General features: G+C 31.8%; 1 protein-coding gene across 1 annotated transcript in view; it reads right to left on the reverse strand.

Annotated features, from left to right (window-relative positions):
• LOC143921739 (scavenger receptor class B member 1-like) overlaps window positions 1–24,533 on the reverse strand; it is a 48,334-nt gene that overhangs the window by 21,735 nt on the left and 2,066 nt on the right. The window contains exon 2 of the mRNA XM_077445112.1: window positions 18,975–19,191. Within this exon, the coding sequence (XP_077301238.1) occupies window positions 18,975–19,032 (58 nt within the window). The 5' untranslated portion in view covers window positions 19,033–19,191. The remainder of the gene's footprint in view (window positions 1–18,974; window positions 19,192–24,533) is intronic.

Consider the following 24,533-nt stretch of genomic DNA (forward strand, 5'->3'; position numbering starts at 1 on the left):
TCAAAAGTAAACATTCGAATTTTAAGCACCCAATATTTGCGTCGAAACATAAAACCAAACAGTCACATTTTATCCTTCGAATTTGAATGCAATGAAACAAACAGAATCCACCCACGGCACAAATTCTCAGGTGTATAGTTAATTCGGAAATTTTTGCATTAAACACATGTACATACATAAGAACATTGATTATATAAAAATAAAAATATACATGAACACCTACATATATTTATTGGAAATATTTCCATTAACGTGATTTAATTAAATTACTGTGCATAATCGAAAATTTGCATTGCATAATACTGCAATACATATTCACAAACCAGAGGAAAGAATTTGAACTTCGAACTATGTATATATGTAAGTCTAATCTGTAGTTTAACATTTAGTAAGTATTATATCATATAGCTTTTGACCCGTAAATACATACATTTAATTCATCATCATTATCATCTACAGCCGCTTACTATCTATTGCTGGATGAAAGCAAAAACTCTGAAGAATGTTTTGCGCAACTCTTATCCATTTCACCCCACACATTTTCCCAATTTCGTCTACCCATCTTCTCCGTGGTCTTTCTTTTACCCTTTTGCATTCTCTTGGGTACCACTATAGCACTTCTTTTGTCCACCTTTCGTCCATTCTTCTAGCCACGTGGCCCGCCCATTGCCATTTCAATATCTTTACTCTATCCACTATGTCCACTACCCTTATCATATTTCTCACCCACGTGTTCCGCTTCCTGTCTTTCCTCGTTATGCCGAGCATACAGCGTTCCATACTTCTTTGAGTGCATTGGACTTTGTGCAGCATCTTGGCGTTCAATGTCCTAGTTTCACATCCATACGGCATTGATCGAAGATTTTTTCCTCAGGTAGAGTGGCTTTTTTGATTTAAAAAGCCTTGTAAAAACAACATTCATTCGTCCGAATGCACTCCATCCTAATTGCATACGTTTCTTTATCTCTTCATCTTTACTACCGGGCATGTCTATTATTTGACCGTAAATAATTATTTATAAATATATTTAATTAATCAAACTTAAATTGAAAAAGTTCCGAGTTCAAGCCGCGGTATTTGTTAACCAAGTTGAAAATTTTATTTAATTCCTTAACATTTCTATGTAAATAGATATTGATTGTAGCATATACACATATACATATATCAAATGATGCGTTCTTATTTTTTGCTTTTTAAAAGGTCCATGACCTGAGTGAGAGCGTGCTGTTAATCATCTACCCCTGTTTTCTGACATTGGCAATATATTTATAAATACGTCAACCCAACATGGACACATGACTTCATCCGATGAGGCATCGACAGGGACACAAAGGATCAAAACACATATCTACACATTCATATGTGCCAACGTCAGTGTGGTGAATATCAGCACGGCTATGGAACGTGCTGATATTGAGGTGTATGTCTCCACACGACAAAGCATTCACTCATGTCAGAATCGTGAACAGATAGATATACACACACAATATAATAAAATGAAACACTCGCTTTCGACACATGTGAGCTTTGCTGAACAAACTCGGCAAGGCTAACGAGACGTCTGACTTGGGGGAGGTCTTGAACCTCATGGTGACGAAGACGACGTGTTCTGAATCATTCATCTGATTCACGGTCGTTAAAATCGTCTTCAAAAGTATCATTCGGTGTGATGTTGTTTATGGAAACTGACGATTACATTCGCGGAATCATTTCGTTTCATCCGTATAATTAACGAATCTTTTATCGGCATTGATTAATAAATTATTGTTGAATATAAAAAAAGGTCAATATATAATAGGTGAGTGGTGTGCCTTAACCAAATGACATTTTTGATGCGGATAAATAGTTGTCTTTAAAATTAATTCCGAATCACGCATTACATTCATGTGTAAAAAAACTGTGATACAATTCAGTCATTGTAACTTTTTTTGTTTTTAAACGTGCAGATTATAGCATTTAATGGTGTTTCTCATAGTTGGATAATTTTATATAAGAATAAATGTAAATATTATTACGCGGGGAGACATTAAAATGTTAAATAAATACGCAATGAAAATGTACAGCGCAAATTTTCATTTTGGCGCAACAAACCGAGATGACTTTCACTGCTATAAAATACCAGTATGATTCTTGTGAAATCGAGTTTTTCATAATGGCCTCTCTGAAATTGCTTTAACCAGATGCGACAAAATCTTAATACGATAAAAGTCCAATAAGCATTCATTTCACGTGCTAAAACCCACATGAAAATCGTCATCGTACACATTTTCATACATTTGAAAGATTAACCTACTTATACATATACATATATACACGCGTAAAGAAAATTCAACATTAAAATTCAAATGTAGTTCATAAGTCCATCTGCTTTCCAGGAGAGTTCTCTTACTTTCTCTCATCTTCTTGGAAACATTTCGATCACTTCTCATATATTAAACATCATCCATTTATACTTATTATTTTCGTCTACACAAGACAGAATAATCCACTGCTTAAGTAGTTCATAAAGTTCTCTCAGATATTTTGTTATTTTCATCATAAATATTCCTCGGTTCATATGCTCAACATCCATTCAGCCTTCCTTCTTTATATATCATCTTAAATACAATTCACACATTATCATTGACATTCTTCCTTCCATTAGATGGTACTTTCTTTATTCTACGTCCTATTGATTATCATTCAAATACTTTACAGATTAATATTGACTAAACTAAAAGTGTGACTACAAAAAATTCGTAAAACCATCTACTGATCAAAAGCTTTCTTCTTCGAACATAACGGATTTTAAATGGATGTTGTAACCTACAATAATACAATAGACTGTATGGTGAAAATATAGCAATATATTCCAGCACGAAGTCGAAGAATTTCCGAGCAACGCCGTGTACTCGCAACTTATGAATAATAAATTGCAATAATTGACATGATCGTTCGACATCAGAATCCGTGACTTTTAATCATTAAAGTTCCATGCACTTTGAGACGCGAATTATTTAAATGAAATTGACAGTCAGTCACAATAGATTTTTTTCCTATCACAATTAAAACTTTTCTACGAGCTATTATCAAACTGTTTCTTTGTTCTGTCATAATGAATTTATATAAACAGCTATTTATTTTCTCAATTGCGTAACTCGGTATCTGCGAAAAGATTCCCACGGAAATAACGCATGGAATCACTGCAAATGCAAAAGGCCTTCATCTCCAACATAGTACATATTCGATGAATCGACTATCAAGGTTGAAGATGATCGAAAGTAATCATTCAAAAAAAAAAAATAGTAAGGCAGTTGAACGCGGAACGAATTAGGAAGCGGTTTTTACGATACACATTCGCAATTGTACAAATATTGGCCCTATTTTTATTTCGATTTTCAATCGCAAAACGTGCGTTAATTAATTTCATAAAAACATTCAAAGCCGTTTAACCTCCAGAAAGGTAATTTAAAATGGCACTGAAGCGCAAATAAAATTCGATATATGATATAAAAATTAATGAATGGTTACAGTATTCGTGCCGTCAATAATTTTTGCAAAAATTTTAATTCTTAGAATACGTAAGTGGTATTTAATGAAAAACTACTACGCATAAAATCAGCTCAATTGCGGAATTTCGAAATAAACACTCTTCCAACTCGTGCTTAGAAATTAAATAAATATATTATAATAAGACTACATATATGTAAATTTATATTATATTATATGTGTATAAATTTATATTATATATAAGTATGTGTGTGCAAGATATGTGCAAGAATTAAGTTGCTTTATTTTATTTTCTACACATGTACGTGTATGCAGGGCCTCTCAGGGAAAATATGAGACTCAAGCCAACCGATATTTTTGAAGAACATCTTTTTAGAAAGTATATTACAAAAATAAATGTATAAAGTTTTTATTTTTTATTTAATATTTATATTTAAAATTATTTAACAAAAGCTTCCCATGCTTTAGCACCAGTAAAATCAGATATTATTTCCACATAATCTTAATTACGTGCAATCTGGAAATTTATGTGTACTGTCGCCAAAATTGTGAAGCCCGTGGCATCTGTCCCTTCTGACCCCCCCCCCTCTAATATGATATTATAGTATAATATATACATATGTATGGTATATTTTATATTGAAAAAAAATCACTTCATAAAAATATATCTACCCGTTTTTACAAGAATTCGTGAACGGGGTAGTTTTTATTTATTTATTTATAATTTTGCACCACTGTGGCATTATAAGAAGCTAATACACCACAATGGTCTACATAAGAAACCCATACAAAAAAAGAAAGAAAAAATAATGTCTTCAGCACCAATATATAAGAACCAGTCGTATACATATACAAAACATCTCCGTAAGGCCCGAATGAAAGAGAGAAGATCAAAATTCCACTCATACATCACCTCCAATTATGAAAGTAACGATGAGCGCAGGCTACCAGGCTAAAATGATCTCTCATAATATACTTTCATGTGATTATCTATGTATATTAATGGCACAAATCTACAAAATTTTATTAAAATACCACTTTGCAACTTTAATGCAACCTGTATCAAATTATATAGCACATTTTGTCAAACCATTATAAAATATTACCGTTAACTTACATTGTTTACTAACTTGATAAATTCCGAACACAATGCACTAAAAGACAATGATTTAAAAACGCCAAAGGTATTGTATACACAACAATTTTTCTATATTAATCTTACAATCAAGAACGCGTGTAATGAAGACGTTTCAACTTTTTTTTGTCTATTTACCTTAAAGTTCAACTAGCGGACTATTTTGGGGCTATTGTTGCACTATCTACAATCTACTTCGTGGTGGCGTAACGGCTTTATTCTCCTAAAATTAATAGACAGCAATTTAGTACTTAACATGTAGAAGTAAATTTTGCGACAACTTTTTTTTTTTTTTTTTTGTACATCTTCAGTTTTGAGCTTTCGACCCCCCGCCGTTGAGAAGTCTTTGGGACAATACGGATCTTTAACCAAACAAAGTTCTGTGTATTGGCGTCTTATGACCTCAACAGCGACACACCAGAAAAGAGCGAAACACATTCCTAGAGACACGCACACAAGACGAGGTCGCAACTCGAGCTGGACCTTGGAGCGCGAATTCTTGCGCAACAATGTTCGGCGATCCATTCTGGACACGTTATTGTACAACGACCATTATCCAAGCTGAAACAAGAGGGTCTCAAACACTTCAACTATGTCAAACAAAGTCTTTTGTCGTGTGAAAGAACTCGACGAGACGAGGACCACGCGTGGAACGCATGAAAATGACTTTCCCGAGATGGGAAGAGGATTCCGTTATGTCGTTTATACCGTTAAATACTCGAATCCGTCAAATGGGTCCAAATTCGAACGAGGCTTTTGTTTTGAACTGTAGATTTTGACGCCTTGAACTTGGCATCTTCAATCGTACAATAAAATCGCCATACTTGTATACCTGTCGCGTTTATTCAAATGAAAGTTTAATGGGGTCGTTTGTAAACATGCGGTACGAAAAGTGATAAATTTAAGTTTGTACAGACTATCAATAAGCAGTTTGTAACGTGTCTATTAATCGTATGTAATTTATAGCACGATTTGTCAATGTGCCATACCTAACAGTAATACAATATGAGTAGAGTAAAAAGAACTTACATAATTGAAAGCGATACTAGTAAGTGAGATATTTTATGAAGTATAATGTCTCATCAATAATGTCTCACTGCTCAGTGGTCTATAGAGTATTGATAAAGACTATTTCAATCCATAAATAACATTCAAACTAATTTCATTTCAGTTATAATAGATACCTACAATGTTGAAGTTTTTTCCCTTGAATGATTTCATTAATTTATTTCAGCTTACTGCTATATTTATCCAGAATTCTACTTTAATAAATAATAATATTATGCCATCAGCTTAGCTTGGTGGTTGCGCTAATGCTAACCAACGAGAGGTTGCCGGGTTCGATCCCGTGGGTTGACCTCGATTGAAAAGAATTTATTTTGAGTATTATCTGTAGTGCTGCTGGTCAGACTTGGATATTTATGACTCCAAGTCGTTCGTCCAAGTCAGAGCTCGGTAATTTATATTACTTCATTGTTGAAACGACTCCTCATCAAATTGGCAGAAACCATCCTACCCACTACGTCACCACTATTTGAATATAATTTATATATGTATAAATTTAATATCATAGATTTCGCTTAGGGACAGCCTGGTGACACGGGTTCGTTTCCTATCAGAGTTGGCCAATTTATCTGATTTTATTGAAACAGTTCCAACAAATTGGCAAACTATCCGATCTCATGCAAAAAACCGAGTATATAATATCTCGAATTGTATAAAATGTTTGTTTAATTTGTTCATATATGTATGTATGTCTCTGTAATGTTTAATCGATGTTTTTATTTGCCTTGTATGATACTTACAATACTTTTGAACAATGTTTGACCATAAATGTCATGTTTAATGTAAATATATGAGTAAACTTGTATATACATATGATTAATAATTCTTAATTTGTATACCACACTTGTCGTTTTGGAGAAATCTGTAAAGACGAGTGTGCATGATTTATTAAAATAAAAATTCCTATGATCCTATTATTTCTCCTACTTTTCTTCAAATATTGGAATCGCCGGTATCGATCTCTGCTAATACAAGGATACAATATCATCGAATGTTCTATAATGCTCTGTAAAAATATTCTATCAATGTTTGTAATAAATTTTTATCAATTGGTCAGGAAGGCGCATTGGGATTTATCTGTTATTTATTTATTTAATTTATTATTTGTAATAATAATAACAATAAAATGACCTGTGTGATCTGATAGGTTGCCCCAAAGCGTCACACTAGTTTTACAAAACAAAATAAAGAAAATAACAAAATAAAAACAATACAAATTCCAATCATTCATCTCATTCAAAGAGTCTCGTGTTGAAGAACCTAACCAGCTCATCAACATGACAATTGAACAGGTCCAAATGCTCATCAATCACATTAAAGAACCGGATAGCCTTTACAAGAGACGAGTTATTGAAAGCAGACGTTTACGCAGGAATAGGTTGGAAAAGTAAATAATGACGCAAAGCTCTACCGCATTCAGGCGCCGAAAATTTAAATTCAAATAAAATCGAAGGGTTGTTGATTCTTCCCTTTAATACTACAAAGAAATATTTGGAAATGGCAATAACTCTTCTCGAAGATAGTGTTAGCCTTTTCTTGTATATATTTTTTTATAAAAAATATAAATGAAATAAAATAAATTTGCAATTCATGTTTCAACATATATAGTTTCAACGTGAGTAAAATCAAATATAAAGTATGTTGGAAAAATGTCCTGAATTTACGTGTGACTAGTTTTATACATAATACTATTTAGAATTACATACATATTAATTACCTACTACAAATTATAAAAAGTGTAACTCAATACATCTCCATATTTGTCAGACATCGTAAATTTGAAATAAAACTAACAAAGGCAACGATTGAGAATCAAAGTTTGAAGTCGTATCTGCAAAAGTGCAGGCCACGGCCGCAGCAGTGTGTAATAATCATAGCCAATTGCAACATTTTGCACCATTACGGTCTACGAACATACCTATACAATTCGGCTCTGTTCATGCGTGTGGAAATTATACCGGTGTAGAATATATATTATTTATCATTCGTCATTCTTAATGTCTTCGAATTTGTTAAGCAACAATTACTCCAAATCATAATAAAGACGTATTGTTATTATTTCAACGAGAAATAATTATCTACATACAAACAACGCATGCGAATGAATAATCGGGTCAGATCAAATTTGCCTCTATAAGTGAGTGGAATCGAAAAGGAAATTTGCATGAACGAATCGAAAATTGGATTAATCATGACAGGAAGCCCATAACATTGTTGAAAATTTACATATCTTAATATTTATAATTTAAATAAAATAAACATTTTTCATTTGTTTACGTTCACTTTTTTATTTAAAAATTTCAACATATTAACAGTTGCTAATTCCTAATAATACGGATGAGTTTTAAAATCATATGTATAATATTCATAGTGTAATAAATATTTTGTAACATCACGTTTGTAAATCGTTTAATGATGTCAGTTTAAAATACAAAAAAAATCAAAAATTAGATCCACCAAAAAATATCAATAACCTCTAACGTGTTTGGTCGTTATATTTGCAATTTAAAAACAGATTTAAGTTTAAATTAGTGTTATTTGTGAAATAATCATCGCTTGGTGACAAACTCCAAGACGATCGAAGTGGATTCAAAGTACGCGATTTTTTTCCAGGTGAGTGACTGTTTGCTTATCATCGTTTTTTATATGCAAGATACATATGTATGTACATACGAACTCAATACGAAAACTATAATGACTCAAAAGAATGCAGTCGAAAATTATGACTTTAAAAATTAAGCTATCTCTGACAGTAAGGCATTCATTAAACACACACACACACACACGGTTGACCTTCAAATATGAGTTTGAAAAATAAACGAGTTTTTCTCGATAATTTCACATCTATCATATTTCAATTTATGTATAAGCAATCACCTCGATAAACCTGATGACCGTGACACAAGTCATTATATGCACTTACTTACGTACGTACCTACGTATATCTATATATATGATGTTAAAAGGCCAATTGGTAAAGTTGCATTACACATTTTATATACGCACTATTCAGATGGAATCATACAGGTGTACGTAGATTTTGAGATAAAACCTTTCATTAAATGCTATCACCGAGAGTCCGATATATGCATGGATACGAACATACATACGTATGGACTTTCTTCGTTTGGAAAGTTAAGTTTTAATCCGGTTTCTCACATGTCCGCCTTATGTAACTTGCTTAACATACATACATAGGTAGACGATCGAAGCAGTTTACTCTGAGATTATGTGACATAACGTGTAAATGTATATGAATATATTCACCCGCTTTCGTAATATTACATCGTTTCCTCTTATAATTTTATATATCGAGGTTGCAATCCAATCAAGCGAACGGTAGTTGCATTTAATGTAAGCATTCAACAGGTGAAAATGTAGAAGGGGCTAAATACTATATATATTGTATTATAGTTTTGATTTATTTATTAGCATTCGGAATTATTCGGTCGTTGAAAGATTAGATCATCTCGGAATAAACGCTTAATCATAATCACATCGATGACTGGTTTCGATGGAAATGCGTTTAAAAAATGTGTTTCGTTTGTCAATTCAGATCTCGAGAGATAAAGTTGACACTATTCCGTTTGTGGCATTGTGAATTTACAACATTTACAAACGCCTATTTGGCAATATGATACAATGCAACGTTCGAATAATATAAATAGAATACAAATCTAGAAAAAATAATGCTCGAACTAACAAATAATATTATGTACAATAGATAATGTCGTGTCAGAAGTAATAAATTAATTCATTAAATCAAAGTGTTCCCACTATTTAGGATTTTTTCTCATAGGTGAATTAAAAAAACGTTGACGTATTTGTGTTGCTTTATTATTACGCGACGAAAAGACAATCGTTTTGTTTGGTGTAACTAGGTCAAATTTTCTTGATTAAATTGAACTTTTAATAAACTGAACTTTTGATTATGCAAAACGAACTTTCAATTGAAATGTTCGTTTTGTATAATCAAAAGATTCACAAGCTATAGTGGTAACAGATTTACGAATTATATGTACATTTTTAATTTAAATAGCAGGAAGAAGAGTTAACGATTTTACATAATAACGAATTAAATATACAACGGGCTAAAAAAAAACGGTTCCTCATATTTATAAATCCTTCATTTGTGAATTCAATTTTTATTATAATTCTTCAATGCTATGAATTTTTTCAAACGCAATTTTCCTGTTGTATATTTTGATTCGTTTTTGTTAGAGGTTCCAATTTTAGAATAATATTTGGAAATGTTTGATAAAATCATTTTAGCACATATGTACATACATGAATGTTTAAAATTATTATATTGATATTTTCAACATTCCAAAGATCATAATAATAATAAAAATGTATATTGATTTTTATTTCATTACACTCGGCCTATTATACGGGAAACTGATGTTTTGGTATAGAGAGAGGAGGTGGTTGTTCGACTCCTCACTATAAAATAGTCGTCGTGTTATTAATCATGAATATAACCAGAAATTCGATGACGTGAAATCAACGGGGAAAATGTATGGTTCACTGCATTGTTCATGCTTTGGAGATGTCCCTTGGCCTGCTCGTTCTCCTGACCTTTCCATGTATACTTTTATTTGTGGAACTATCTTAAAGTATCCACACGTGTACAAAGGAAAGCCAACCACACTGGAAGAACTGAAGATCGCAATACAAAATCTCAGTGGAAAAACTGGGAAGATTGAAGACCCATTGGAAACACTGAGGGCAAATTTCGGAAAATGTGTGTTCATGAAAACATGTCACTCATTTGAGTGATATAATTTTCCGCACATAAATACTGTGTCAATAATTAAATTTTATTCAAATAATTGATGGAATACTGTAAAATTTATTACCATCCGTTTCCCGTGGACAAAACCCTGTATTATACAAAAATAAAAAAAAATCAAAAGTCATATAAAATATATTTATTTCCAGTTGAAAGATTGACTGCTATACGTTTTCATTTTAAATTTCAGAGACCTACATAGTTTTATTTTCATATTCTTTAATGCGTTGACTAATAAAATCAATCGTTGTAAATTGTGTCATTATTGCAGTCAGTGAGTGAGCGAAATATCAACAACTGATATTTTCGTAATTCATTTCCGTGCTTCAATTTCGATGAAACTTGAAACTTCTAGTCATAAAACGGATTAATCCCGGATATATGTATACGCAGTATAATACTATGTTTATTTGATGTATAATATATAAATATGTATCTTATCGCGGCTTTATAGCAGTAATTTAAATAAATAAGTAATGACTTTATTTAAATAAACACTTCGTATACGTCCATTGCACAAAAATTACATTGAATTTGTTTTTTTTTCTTTCGTTCGATTTCAAAACCGAATTGACGTTAATTGCATATTGCAAACAAAATGAATAATATTCTTTTGAATTTAAATTCGATTACATTTCATCTCGTGCGTACTTAGGATCGTTAAGTACGATGAAATTACGTTTTTTTTCTTTGGTCGATTTTGAAACGAATATATCTTTTGATGAATTCGTGTCAAAAGTGTCTTCAAATCGGCAAATCCAGTGAAATTTTCGCGGAGAGCTCAACGGGCGAGTGTTACTCAAACCCGTTTAAGTATATACGAGCATAAAGCTTGCTCGCGCACTTAACCAGTTCGGAATGCGATGATAATTACACGTCAACGTTCAATATTGTAACTTGAACATTTTCGTAATACGAAAATTTATTTTTCCTGCACACTGCTTCCATCGATGATGAAATTTTTAATCGTAAAACTAGCCCAATGTCGCGCAGAATCGAAAACTTCGAAGGTACATGCATATTTACATTCGGGCCTCATTTATGGGACGCATAGGTTTGTTCAATAAATTGATAAGTCAAGTTAATCAAATAAATCATAGACGTGTGCAGATAAAAATGGACAAATAAATTACAATCAAAATTTTAATTTAAAAATGAAATTATTTTTTTTTAATGTACATATACATACATATATTATATTACATTTAAGTTTACAATTTTCATTTAAAAATTTTGCAAAATTATATTTACCAAGTAATTAGATTAACGAATACAATGGTATTTTTTTTTTGTAGTTTTGGATTATAAACAAGGAAAAAAATATCGAATGGTCCTAAAAGTTAATTTATAGTATCAAAATTGATACTAGAATTATACTTATAATACGAGATATGCCGGTAAGTGGGCTCTTAATATATGTACAAAAAACCATGTGTATTGTACATATTGCATTCGAGTATAGTATTTTAACTCACGACAGCAAATTTTATGTACAATTTTTGTTGAGGTGGCTTAAAATGCACAAGAAAAAAATACGTATGTAAAATGTTATTATTAGAAGACGGGAATTGTAAAATCCATATATATAAATCGAGTATATTTGGAATATTTATGGACTTTTTTCGATCGCTGAAAAGTGCATAATATGCCGTCGCGAGATAAAATGTCGTGATTCATCGATGAATCATAAAATAACTAAACATAAATAAGTAAGTCATTATTTATAATTATTTCTTGGCGATGATTCCGTATTTTTTTAGGCATAGCAATGCTAAATAAAACTGTGTATGCGTATAATTTTAATTTGTTTGGTTAGTTACGAGAAAATCTTATTCATAAAGAATGCAAATGTAAACAATGACTCGAATCGTTTTATAACAAACAATGATTTAGATAAAAAGTATTTTTGTAAGTACTTAGAGTGACATTTACATAATTGTAATTTAGATATTTTTAAAGAAACATGATTCACAGAAATTATTATAAATATATAATATACATATATACATACGTACATACATATTTATGTCTCGTTGCATCACATGGTGACATTGTGTCGAAATCAAGGCAAAATTCCAACATGCAAACATTGTTAAGCCTAAAAAGGTATCGGTTTTTAAAGGCTACCTATTTTCAGATACACTCATGTTTCGCAAGTTCATATATTATACGTTTGAGTGAATCATTTAACTTAGACTTTAATCGTGAGTCATAATTGAATCAATGACTATGACTGTATGTATGCCGAATTCCGTCTATGCGTTACGACTCGTACTATTCAATGATTTTTCCCAGTATTTTTCAAACTTCCCGTTCTATGTATCTGACCTTGCCGCGATCTCCGACGACACAACGTGGATTCTTAAATGACAGAAGTCCGTGTGAAAGAAACCCAGACGAGAATCACTCGGTGAAAGTTGAAATGTGACGTCACGATTACCACTCAACATCATTTTTTTATACACCGATGCTACATCATCGTCGTCTTTTCAAGCAGTCAATTTTTAAAGCCAATCCAGATTTACCGTTTGTGCTAATTTTCTTAGACGGCCGCTTATGGAAATAGTCCTTGTGCTAGATAAACTAAGACACCCACTTGTCGATTCAATTTGCCAAAAATTGTGCCGTTTTCTTGTTATATCATAGTCGTATTAGAATTGGATTATTACGATTTAGGAACTGGGTATTCCGATTCAAACGCGAAACAATCGTGGGTGCTATTTTTTTATTGTTCTTTTCTTTCGGTCGAATTATGCAATGAATAAGTGCACATTGTATCATCGTGAATCAAAGATGAGTGAAAACGTTTTTCTGAGAAACGTTGAAAAAAAGTTTTTTTTTCGGCGGAAACGGATATGTAATGTCAAACGTCATCATCAAGTCGTCGACGTAAAATATAAATAAAATATCTTAAAGAAGTCGTTAAAATCGCATTAGCGCGCTATAGTGGTCGAATGTTTGATGACGCAAAGGCATTTTTTGTTGAATTTCCCAAATTTTCACAATATGAATATTCGCATAGATTAATCTTGGGAAATTTAATTTAAGATGGTGAAAACGTTCGAAAAAAAAATATATATATATATAAATTTGCCGATAGTATTCTGATATAAATCATCTTCATTCTAGGCACGGTTCGACGGTTTCCTATCGCTTTGAACAATTGAAATATTGTCCCGTATCTGATTCGATTGAGTGTAAAAAAGGCATATTTCCACCGATTGAATTTTATTCGATACAATACGAAATCGTACAATGTCAATGTCAAGATCTAGTTTATACTCAAGCAGCTACAAAATATGTATGTATGTATAAGAATGTTAACAATGCGATTTTAATGAACTTTTATACATGCTAATTCAGACATAGAATGCATACACATAAATATGCACATACAACCCATACAATCGGACAAAATATACTTACATAACCATTTCATTTCATATATTGGATTGGGTAATGATTCTGGAATTATTGTAATTGTAATAAAATAATAAACATCCAAAGTCGTAATCAAGATTTCATCATATTTTGTCAAGGATTCCAGTTATCAAAAAGCGGTTAGGTATTTTCGCATTATAACGATATTGGTTTTATTCTACTTTCTAATCTCTATCAATCTATTTTCACTCTATAAACCCAATTTTTAAATATTATAAATATTACTTATTGCATTTGAAGTCCAAACGTTCGCGGATATTTTGTAAGACTTAATAGATTTTTCAGAACTTTTTATGTAAGGAAACAATTTAAGAACGAGACATGATATACCAAAGTGTGTATAAAACTCCGGATAAACGCAAACTGAGTCAATGAATTGAGAATGGAATTTGAAAAATCCGAGATAAATAAAATTAAACGCCGTCAAATAGTAGGTGTTTTAAGATTTCTTAATAATCGTATATCGTCCGGCAAACCTTCACTATTTTCAACTTATTCCAATTCTCAAATATTCATTGGGCAATAAATGTCTCATTGCTCAATTTTACCTCTCGAACTAGCCCTTCATATCGATGTATACGAGTTTAAAATACGTTCACTTTGTGCGCATATTTCATAAAACAAAACAAAAGGTCGTCGAACCTTTGTTCGATTGGCTCGGAACAATACATTCCTAGCAATTTGCGTTTTCGCTGACAACCTGTCAGATGTTGAGCCGTCGTACCTACCATAGATAATGAACGATTGCTAATTAATTGCCTAATGATTGGAGAAATTATACGAATGTGCAGTTTGGGCGTGCACCGTAACGTTCGAACGGTTAATAGTAATTTTCCCTTATTGCAAAAGCAAACGTAAACACTGGCACCGACCGCAACGACTCGTCTGGTACGTAGGTTATAGTTATGTAGGTACTTGTACTTTATAAGCACGATCCGAGTTGCGGTTCTATACTGTAAATGCTTGTCGTCGTATTCCCCTGAGAATTTGTAGCAAAGGCGTTTGATAATAACGTGTGTGTCATTAGTATAATTGGAGACGGATTGAACTCGTAGCGGCAAAATTCGAAAGTCATATTTGAAGTGCCGTAAAAAACTTGTATGTTTTCTTATCTAAATCTCATTGAATTGCTTGAGGGCTTCCTCCGTTCAATTACTACTAATTTGACATGTAATATCGGTAAAATTTATACTAATTCGCAGATTTGATACAGCATTGTTACGAAATATTGTTGGAACTGTTGAAATTCTCACACTTCATAAAAACCTTTGTTGTATGAGCAATGTGTAAATAAAAGTGATAATGACATTATATTTTAGTATTCAAATAAAAAACAAAAGTAGTTTTAAGAATAAAAAATCATACGACTTCTTTTGTTTGCGAATTAGTAATTAACACAGAAAAATATTGTTTATTTAAATTTAAATCTAAATTTTAATCTCCCCAAATTAAATTATTTATTTGAATAATAACAGTGTTCGAATTACCAAGATTTTGCCATTGTTTTGTGATGTCCGTCTAAGAAAGTCAACTAGTAATGCGTTTATAAGACCAAAGTTTCAGTTCGATAGGACTAACGGTGTTCAAAAAATCCCCAAAATGCACAGACACACACACACTTTTTTTCTAGATCATGAAAACGTGATCAGTAATAGATTATGAGTTCGAATCAGTCAAAACTCGAGTTCGAATTTTCGCATGATCACAAAAATTCATCTATTGTTACTATGTACATATGTACATAGATAAAGAAAAAATTTCTAAATAGTGGTGCCTATCGTTGAATAATTTTGGTTTGGATTCCTCAAGTATTATGTATAACTATAATAATTAACATATTTATATTCATTAAATGTAGTATACAATGTTCTGTACTTCTTTGAGTGGATATAGTGGATATATTGAAGAGATTGAAATGGCAATGGGCGGGTCACGTGGCTAGAATAATTGACGAAGGGTGGACAAAAGAAATGCTAGAATGATACCCGAGAGAATGCAAAAGGGCAAAAGAAAGATCGTAGAGAATATGGGTAGACGAAATTATGAAAATGTGTGGAGTGAGATGTGTAAGAGTTGCGCAAAACAGAGACAAGTATAAGCGTGTTGGAGAGGCTTTCATCCAGCAATGGATGGCGAATGGCTGTAGATGATGAAAATGTAGTATATCTGTATATTTTATGTAATTGTTTTCGTATTAAACAATACATTTTTTTAATTGTGACAAAAGTATCCATGAAATGTAAATATTTTATTCAAATAACAAATTTATTTTATTTTTTATTTTTATTTTTTCATTTAATTTACACCAAGAAGGCCTAACAGGTAAACCCAATGCACCTTCCTGGCCAAAGACAATTATATAAACATATATGTATACCATCCATATATACACAAATTCTTACACGTATACACAAATACAGATACATACATTCATAAATATAAAAATACACATATATACATATACATACATACACACCTACATATATATATATACATACACACATACATATACATATATACATATACATACACACATATATATACATATATACATATACATACATATATACATATACATATACATACATATATATATATATATATATATATATATATATATATATATATATATATATATACATATATACATACATATACATATATATATATATATATATATATACCCACACATACATACATACATATACATACATACACATATACATATACATATACACATACATTACATACATCCATAAACATACAAACATTATACATGCATATACACATAAACACATCAATACACATAAATAAAGATAAATTACTCATATATATATATATATACATATATATATATATAAATAAAAAATAGCATACATATATAAATATAGATAAAACCAACATACATACACATTATGCTAAATAATAACATTACAAAATGAAAACAACATGTGTAAATATGTATGTAGCTAGAAGTCATTTAAAATATGCTGCCTGACAGAACTGTATGATGAAGTAAAAACATCAAGGCTCCCAGAAAGCAAATGAAGTATTTGCAAGATTGTAATGGAATGTAATGAAAGAAAAACAGTGAAATTTATGTATGTATTTTTTATATAATTTTAAATTACGATTGCCCATGATTCATTACAGAATTATTTAAATATTTACGATTAAATCATTGTCGAGCGTATGTATGGATTTGCGATCGATTATCTCATGTCGTTATTAAACGCATTATCCGTATCATTAAATATGTAAGTGTGTAATCACTTATGTGTAATATATTGTATTTATTACGAATCAGTAACGTCCCTGATTTAAATATAAATTTCTTAAGGGAAAATTACTGCGCAACTACATATAAATTATACTTACATAGCTCGGAAACGCAATTTTATAAAACGACATCAAATAAATAAATTAAAAATTTTATTTACAATATAAATTGAGTTTTTAATTCAAATTTATTAGTTTGATAGCATAACAAGTTATGCGACGCCACATTTAATAAAAAATGGAACGTAATTACGTTCGTTCACGAATACTATTAATTTAAATTTTTTAACGAACAAATAAAATTCCTATTACGTGCCAAATATGCCGTATAACGCTTTGCATATTGTTCAGAATTTTGCGGAGGTTCAAAAGATGAGAATAATTATTAATTACATGTACTGAAAATTATGCGTGATTATAAACCGTTTTGGAATAAATAGGTTCAGTTGTTATCGTTATGCTAGAGATGCCATCGAGAATTTTACGTTTCTTATTATTTTCAGCACGCTAATATGAAGGCTGCAAAAAGAAATTTTCATTCCTGAATAACACCGCACATCAATTCCGCAATTTAAAAAAATACCGGAAATCTCAACGGTCATCTTTCGCGCGAACACACTCACAGAATACTCCACGCTTAAACGTGAATCAGCCGGATGTTTGTCGATTAATTGTTGAAAAAATACGTCGACCTTTGCGTTTCAATGTCAACAAACTTTTGAGAGAATTATCGGCAAGTTCGGTGGTTAGGTATTTACGTAGGAAAAACGATACGCAATTTCACGAAATCACCATAATCATATTTATCACATATAATGTGCAAGACATTGTGCGGATGGATGATTATTAAAAATGATATACAGGATGCGCTTGAAATGCGTCTATTCAATTTTATTTTTGTTTTTTTGCCGAACGGAGACACTTGTGTGATTGTTATTATACCCGACATGTGAACAATTCATACATTGACTTGTGTAAATACAATCGAAGCATTTTTAACGTCATACCTGTCGGGAGTCGTGTTTTTCATTCAATAAAGAAAAACCTGAACAATTTAACGATCTATCTACTTAAAAATTGACTTATTGTCAGTTAACGGACGTATGTACATATTTACAAACAACACTATAAATGTTACTTGTATACTAAATATATTAATAAAATTTTATTCTAAACGTGTTATGAGAGAGAATTTTATAGTCATTTTCCGGGAAGCAACGATGCAACTTATAATTAATACTTTTAAATAAAATACACTTAATATGTTATACTAAGCGCAATGATATAAGAAGCAAATACCACGAAGCAATTACAAATGCTTGGATGCTTACTTCGAAATATTTGAGTCTCAAATAAAGACAAACCAAAGATAATAAACATGTACAGTTTTATTGGATTATGTGAAAATCCATAGTGTTGAGGATTAATATGACATATGCATTTGACTATTCAATAGCACACTTTATGAATACGAATGCAATACTGAGGAATAAAAATGAATACTTCGTTTTATTTTATCAAATCGTTGAGTTGACTTTCCCGTCAATCGTTCAGTATATGCTCACACATTCCCCATTATATTATGTGAAATTTTGCGGAGAAGGTCATGAGAATCAAACACAAATAAACGAATTGTCAAATGTCGGAATAGCAAGATTTTCAAGTCCAAAATTTTCAAAAGACTTTACATATTTGTTCACGATTTCACAATTCGTCTACAATTTGAGAAGGTTCTTATACATACAGAAAAAATAATAATAAAATAGTACTTACACCACTTTCTGAGGAACGTGCTCGTCAGTTTGGCGCACAATTTATCTCTTCCCTGCATTTTTGAAATTGTTTATATTTGATTGATTGATTCAACACTGATTAATCACTAGCACTGTATTTATAATACGGTCAACTGTGGAATCGCACTCTGGGTGCGTACGATTTAAATGTTCTTGTGTTCATCGAACGTGTGCGTTTTCCGCGAACACACAGATATCTGTTCAAACACACAAAAGTAAATATTGATCGTGCAATAAAAGAAAATGGATACATATGTATGATGTTCGTTTGCACTGTTCGACAAACGCCTATTGTGCCTTGCGCGAATCGCGAAAATTAACGAGATGTCTTCATCGACAGACAGTATCGACCGAGCTGACCAAGTTTTCGAGAATGTATAATGTGTATGTAGATAGGACACATTTATGTCAGTTGAAAGTTTGTGTGTGTGACTCGATTTCGGAATTCACGTTTAAAACTGTCACTTGTGGGCGAGGTGGGATTTTCAGTGCTGCGTTGACCCGGTTTGACCACAATGCCATCATTGTGCAAGTAAACCAAAACATAGAGGTCAACAAATCGACAGTGACATGTTTTGGTATGTGTGTGTGTGTGTGTGTGACTTCAACTTTTTGACATGTTCATGGTCGAACGCCATGCCATACCTGTTGTTGCACGGAGAGATGCTCAACAGTTTTTAGACGCGTTGGACATTGGTTATGTATTTTTTTATGTGTGCTTTGATTGACTTTCATTATAAATTGACTGTCTTTAATCGTTTATTTAAATTTTTAAATATATAAAAGTAATTCCAAAAGATAACAAGTCCTTTTTGGTACTTGGCGTAGAGGAATACTACATATCTACATATGTACAGTCGTGATCACTTGGATTAAAATAATATATTATTGTTACAGTAATGAATAGAGAGTAAATTAACATGTCGTTAAGTTCATTAACATCACAGGGTTCTTATTATTTGACTTGAAAAAATGAAATTTAGTGTGGCCAACGATTAACTTTTCACACCATTTTACGGAAAACTGTTATTCTTCTAAATATTCCGTTTATTTTAACACTTTCGTTAAAATTTAAAATAGTCGACTACTATATCAATATTTATTTATTTTAAAATAGTACTTTGAAAAGGCGGCAAAGCCGATGGACCCAAGGGGTTTGATAATCATGCAGAAATACAATTATTAAATAAGATAGTGAAAAAAATAAAAATCAAAATCAAAAACAAAGAAAAACGAAAAGCAAATATTGACCACTAAAAATTAACTAAAGTAAAACAAACGAGAGAAAATATGTAAGATAAACTTAGTTGAATAAAAAAAAGAACTGAAAAATTATCATTTATTTTAAGGAAATCATCGAGTTTATTTTTAAAAAGATTTAAGTTACATACTAGTAGTTGCTAATTCATTGGATCGACTTTAACCTCTTGTCGAATATATACATATTTGTCTATTAATATTTTAATATTTTTTTTTTATATTCTGTCAAACGCAACTTCACAATATCCAATTTGGCAATACAGTTCCTTGCTTCTAATTATTCTATAAAAAATTGCGGCTTTCAAAATATTACTGATACATGGATTATTAATGCAAAACTATGTTCAAATAATAGCAAAAAAACAAAGACAATCTTTAAAGAAAACACCAGGGGGTGAGGGACGCTGTGATACAGATTTAGCCGAAGTACGTCTAGCGTTTTTTTACGTGTGCAAAACTATCTAAAACAAACACGTGGGTACTGCTTTATCAGTTTTAAAAATGCATCGAAGTGTTTATAGAGAACAAACTGTTATGTACATTAAATGTATGTACATACATATGTATGTAGGTCTATTATGTATGGGACAACTTTGGACCGAGCTCACAGTTTCAGATTTTAATTGTATAGCTTCATTTTTAAAGTACGGCTTTTAAAAGACAAAATCGTGGCACTAAAACATCTTGTAAGTCTGAAAAAGTTACGTAAGATACTTAAAACTGAAAGTTGATACAAACTGAGGTTGTTTTCATTTAAACATAGATCGGGAAATTAATCGTTGTCGAAGTACATATTATGTATGTATGTGATAAACGTACATATATTTGTGTCTAATAAAATGAATTGAAAAATAATACATTTGAGCATTAGTATTTAAGGTTATTTAAATTTTAAATTTATAGTCGTCAATTGGGCCATAAAACACATTTGCCTATGTTTTTCATTCTGATACATGTGAATGTATACGACGTGTTTAAATGTCAACGGGAAAGACACTAGCAGGAAATAAAAGCCAAAAACTAGTTTCAGAACATATAGCTACAATTAATTATGAAAATTATGTTTATTCCAGTGTTTAAACTATAAATATCGCCATTGTGCTCCAGGGACTCGATCGGACTTCTAAATGACTTGTTGATTTTTGTTCGCGTTTAAAGTACACATACCGACTTGAATATAAAAAAATATCGCAACTGCGTTTTAAAATCGTCACGAGCTAAACACGTGATAAAAGTCGAACCAGATAAAAAAGCGCGAACGTCATAAAAATTAATAACCGTCGAAATTCACATTGGAAATCTCGGATATGCTCTCATTCCATCTCGATCGAATTTACACGGCCAAGGGAGTGGTACTCGTAGCAATCTTAGTACATACATATATATACATACATAAATAAAAACAGAAACCGAATCGGAGTAAGGACCACGGGCACGCCTTCCAACTGTTGGCCTTCGCTATCTCGACTGAAAACGCATTTTAGAAGAGAAATCGCCGACACCACGTGGTGAAGAGACGACCCACGGAGCTGGCGATGCACCCGTCGAGGCATCATTACCCTCGTTTGTCCGCGACCTCATCGCCTAACTACATATGTAAAATTACAATGACTGGTGATTGTTGTTTGCACTTTCATCATTCGAATTAATATCCGCGCGATCGGTCGATTTTCTTCCGCGTAATTTTCGATCGATCCATTAACGAGTGTTTTTTGCGCCCGTTTTGTAGTACGATGCGTGTAAAAAAGCGATGTTTGAAAGTAAAAGAGTCAAAACGATTTGGAATAGTAGTCCAAAGACGTGTGCGAGACCGGAAGAATGCGCATTTTCCAATGCGATGATGATGATATCGCAATCTTGACGATTGTTATCTGATCGCTCACTAATACGCGGAACGCTGTGTTATTTAAATGTATCAATTTGAAATTGGACATGGTATGTTGTGGAAGATGAAGAGACGTCCAATAAATACATATGTGACACTGTTATATAAATTAAATATTCAAAACCGTCATTGATGTCGGGTTCAGACGATACTAGTGCATTCAAATGGAGTCCTCTAATTTGGTCAATCGGAAGTTGCTCGTAACGTGGCAACGTCCGAGTCAATTTAAATGCACACGTATAGTGTCAACCCAGTTTTAACAAACGTGGTTTTTTTTTAAATAATCATTCTACATAGTACAGGGGTTCCCCACAGGTGGGGAATTTTAGAGTGTCATAGGGTGAATTGTTGAATTGCTTGAATCCTTGTTCTTATTTTTTCTCATGAAACTTTATATTACAAGCTTTCACACGTTCTTACATATATACATTTTCACTTCAATAATAGATTGAATAAGGTTTAATTTTTGGTAAAATACACGGCGCGATTATTGATGTGCATATTTGGGCTAAAATCCACAACATATTATCAATGGACAAGAAAGACCTGAAAATGTGTTATCGGTATCAAAATTTCATCAAATGATTCTATCAAACTCAAGAACAAGGAAAATAACTTTTTTGAACGTCGTGTTTAATGTTCTCAAAAAATTAAAGCTTGATTCAACAGGGCGTTTTCAAGAAAAAACGAAAATATTATTGAAACTTCTTAGATTTTAGCACTAAAGATGCAAAGCATGAAAAAAATCATGCAATTGGGGAAACTTTGATCAAACTAAACGCTTTCAAAATGGTGGAAATTGTATTGCACAAAGGATTGTAATAAAAAAGGGGGGGGGGATTATATTCAGAACAATGGTGAAAAGGGGAATGGAGCAAAAAACGTTGGGAACTCCTGTATACTAGCTAATTTAAGGGGAAAATTTTGGTAGTATAATTAATTAATTTTGTGTTTGAAAGAAAAGTCATAAACTCAAAAGGTACAATTTTCCATTAATCTTATATATAATTTCGAAAGACACTTTGTATGTATGTATGTATGTTTGTTTGTTTGGTTCGTAGGATCCGTGACGTTCAATGTAATAAAAAAAATGAATATTCAAATAAATTTAAATAAAATAAAACTATTCAAACGAATGTAATAAAATGTTTACTATTAGATTGGCCATGTTTAAACGGTCTATATTACGAATACCGAGCGAAGCCGGGTAAAAACACTAGTATAGAATATTTTCAATATAGAAATAAAAGCATTTTTAATTTATATAACAATGCATGGAAATAAATCGTCGCTTCTTTTATTTTCTTTATATAATTACTTTTTTTACCGCATTTTTTTAATCATTAGTTTCGGAATTATTATTTTTCCAAACATCACAAGTTTTTTCCATTGATTTATTATATATGTACATACAAAAATTCGTACATTCAATTTAATTAATGCATGGGTTAAAGGTCTGGTAAAAAATCGAATAATTCAATTTAAAATTACGTTGATTACATATGTAGATATGTATGTATGTATGTATGTACTTATAAATATAATCGGTCGTAAAATTAGTCCTCGCAATACGTGTGCATTCTCGGCAAATGCAGTTACATAATAAGAGACGACAACGTTTTCAAAACAATTAACGCGAATGGCTACATTCTTGTACGTGATTATTGTTGCGTTTGAGTAGGTTTGTTGTTTTCCGTTATATATGTATGTATGCTGTTTCCTCGAAAATTTCGCATTACGCACACTTATTATGTGTATAATTTATTCACGGTTTCGTCTCCGACTGCATAATGCTACTGTTACAACAAATAAGAACCATAATAACAAGAATGACAGAAAAGAAAAGCTTTTCCTTTCGTTGCGTCGAGCGGGAAATGTGAATTTTCGCAACATTCACGGGAAGAACAAAAGGAAACCGAAAAATTGACACACACACACACATACACACACAATCGCGATTTGTTCTGCAATAAGAAAGTAAAACTCGTTTCATGTGCAATTGTGTCATATGACTCATTAGCAATGTTGTCGAACGCTCGATAATTCCCATAAACGGATTTTCACAGTCTGCAATGAAAATTTCATCCTCTTGCTTAAGCAAATTCTATACTGAATGCTTGAGGATTTTTAATGAATTTTCTCACGAAGTATTCATCGGTAAATTTAAACCGGTTCGCTCGGACTTTACTCGTAGCGTGGCGACGTCCGAATGATTATATTAGCGAGCTCTGTCTAAGTACACTCGTATTGTGTCAACCCGCTATTAAAGGCAGTCAAAATATTGGAATTTCTGTACAAACCGTTACGCCCCATCGATTTAAATCGGGTATAAATTACATATGAGTAGGTAATTAATATATACGCGCACCGGATGAAGTAAATTTGATTTGACGT

The sequence above is a fragment of the Arctopsyche grandis genome, chromosome 13 (genome assembly GCF_051622035.1).
Source record: "Arctopsyche grandis isolate Sample6627 chromosome 13, ASM5162203v2, whole genome shotgun sequence".
NCBI classification, from domain to species: domain Eukaryota; kingdom Metazoa; phylum Arthropoda; class Insecta; order Trichoptera; family Hydropsychidae; genus Arctopsyche; species Arctopsyche grandis.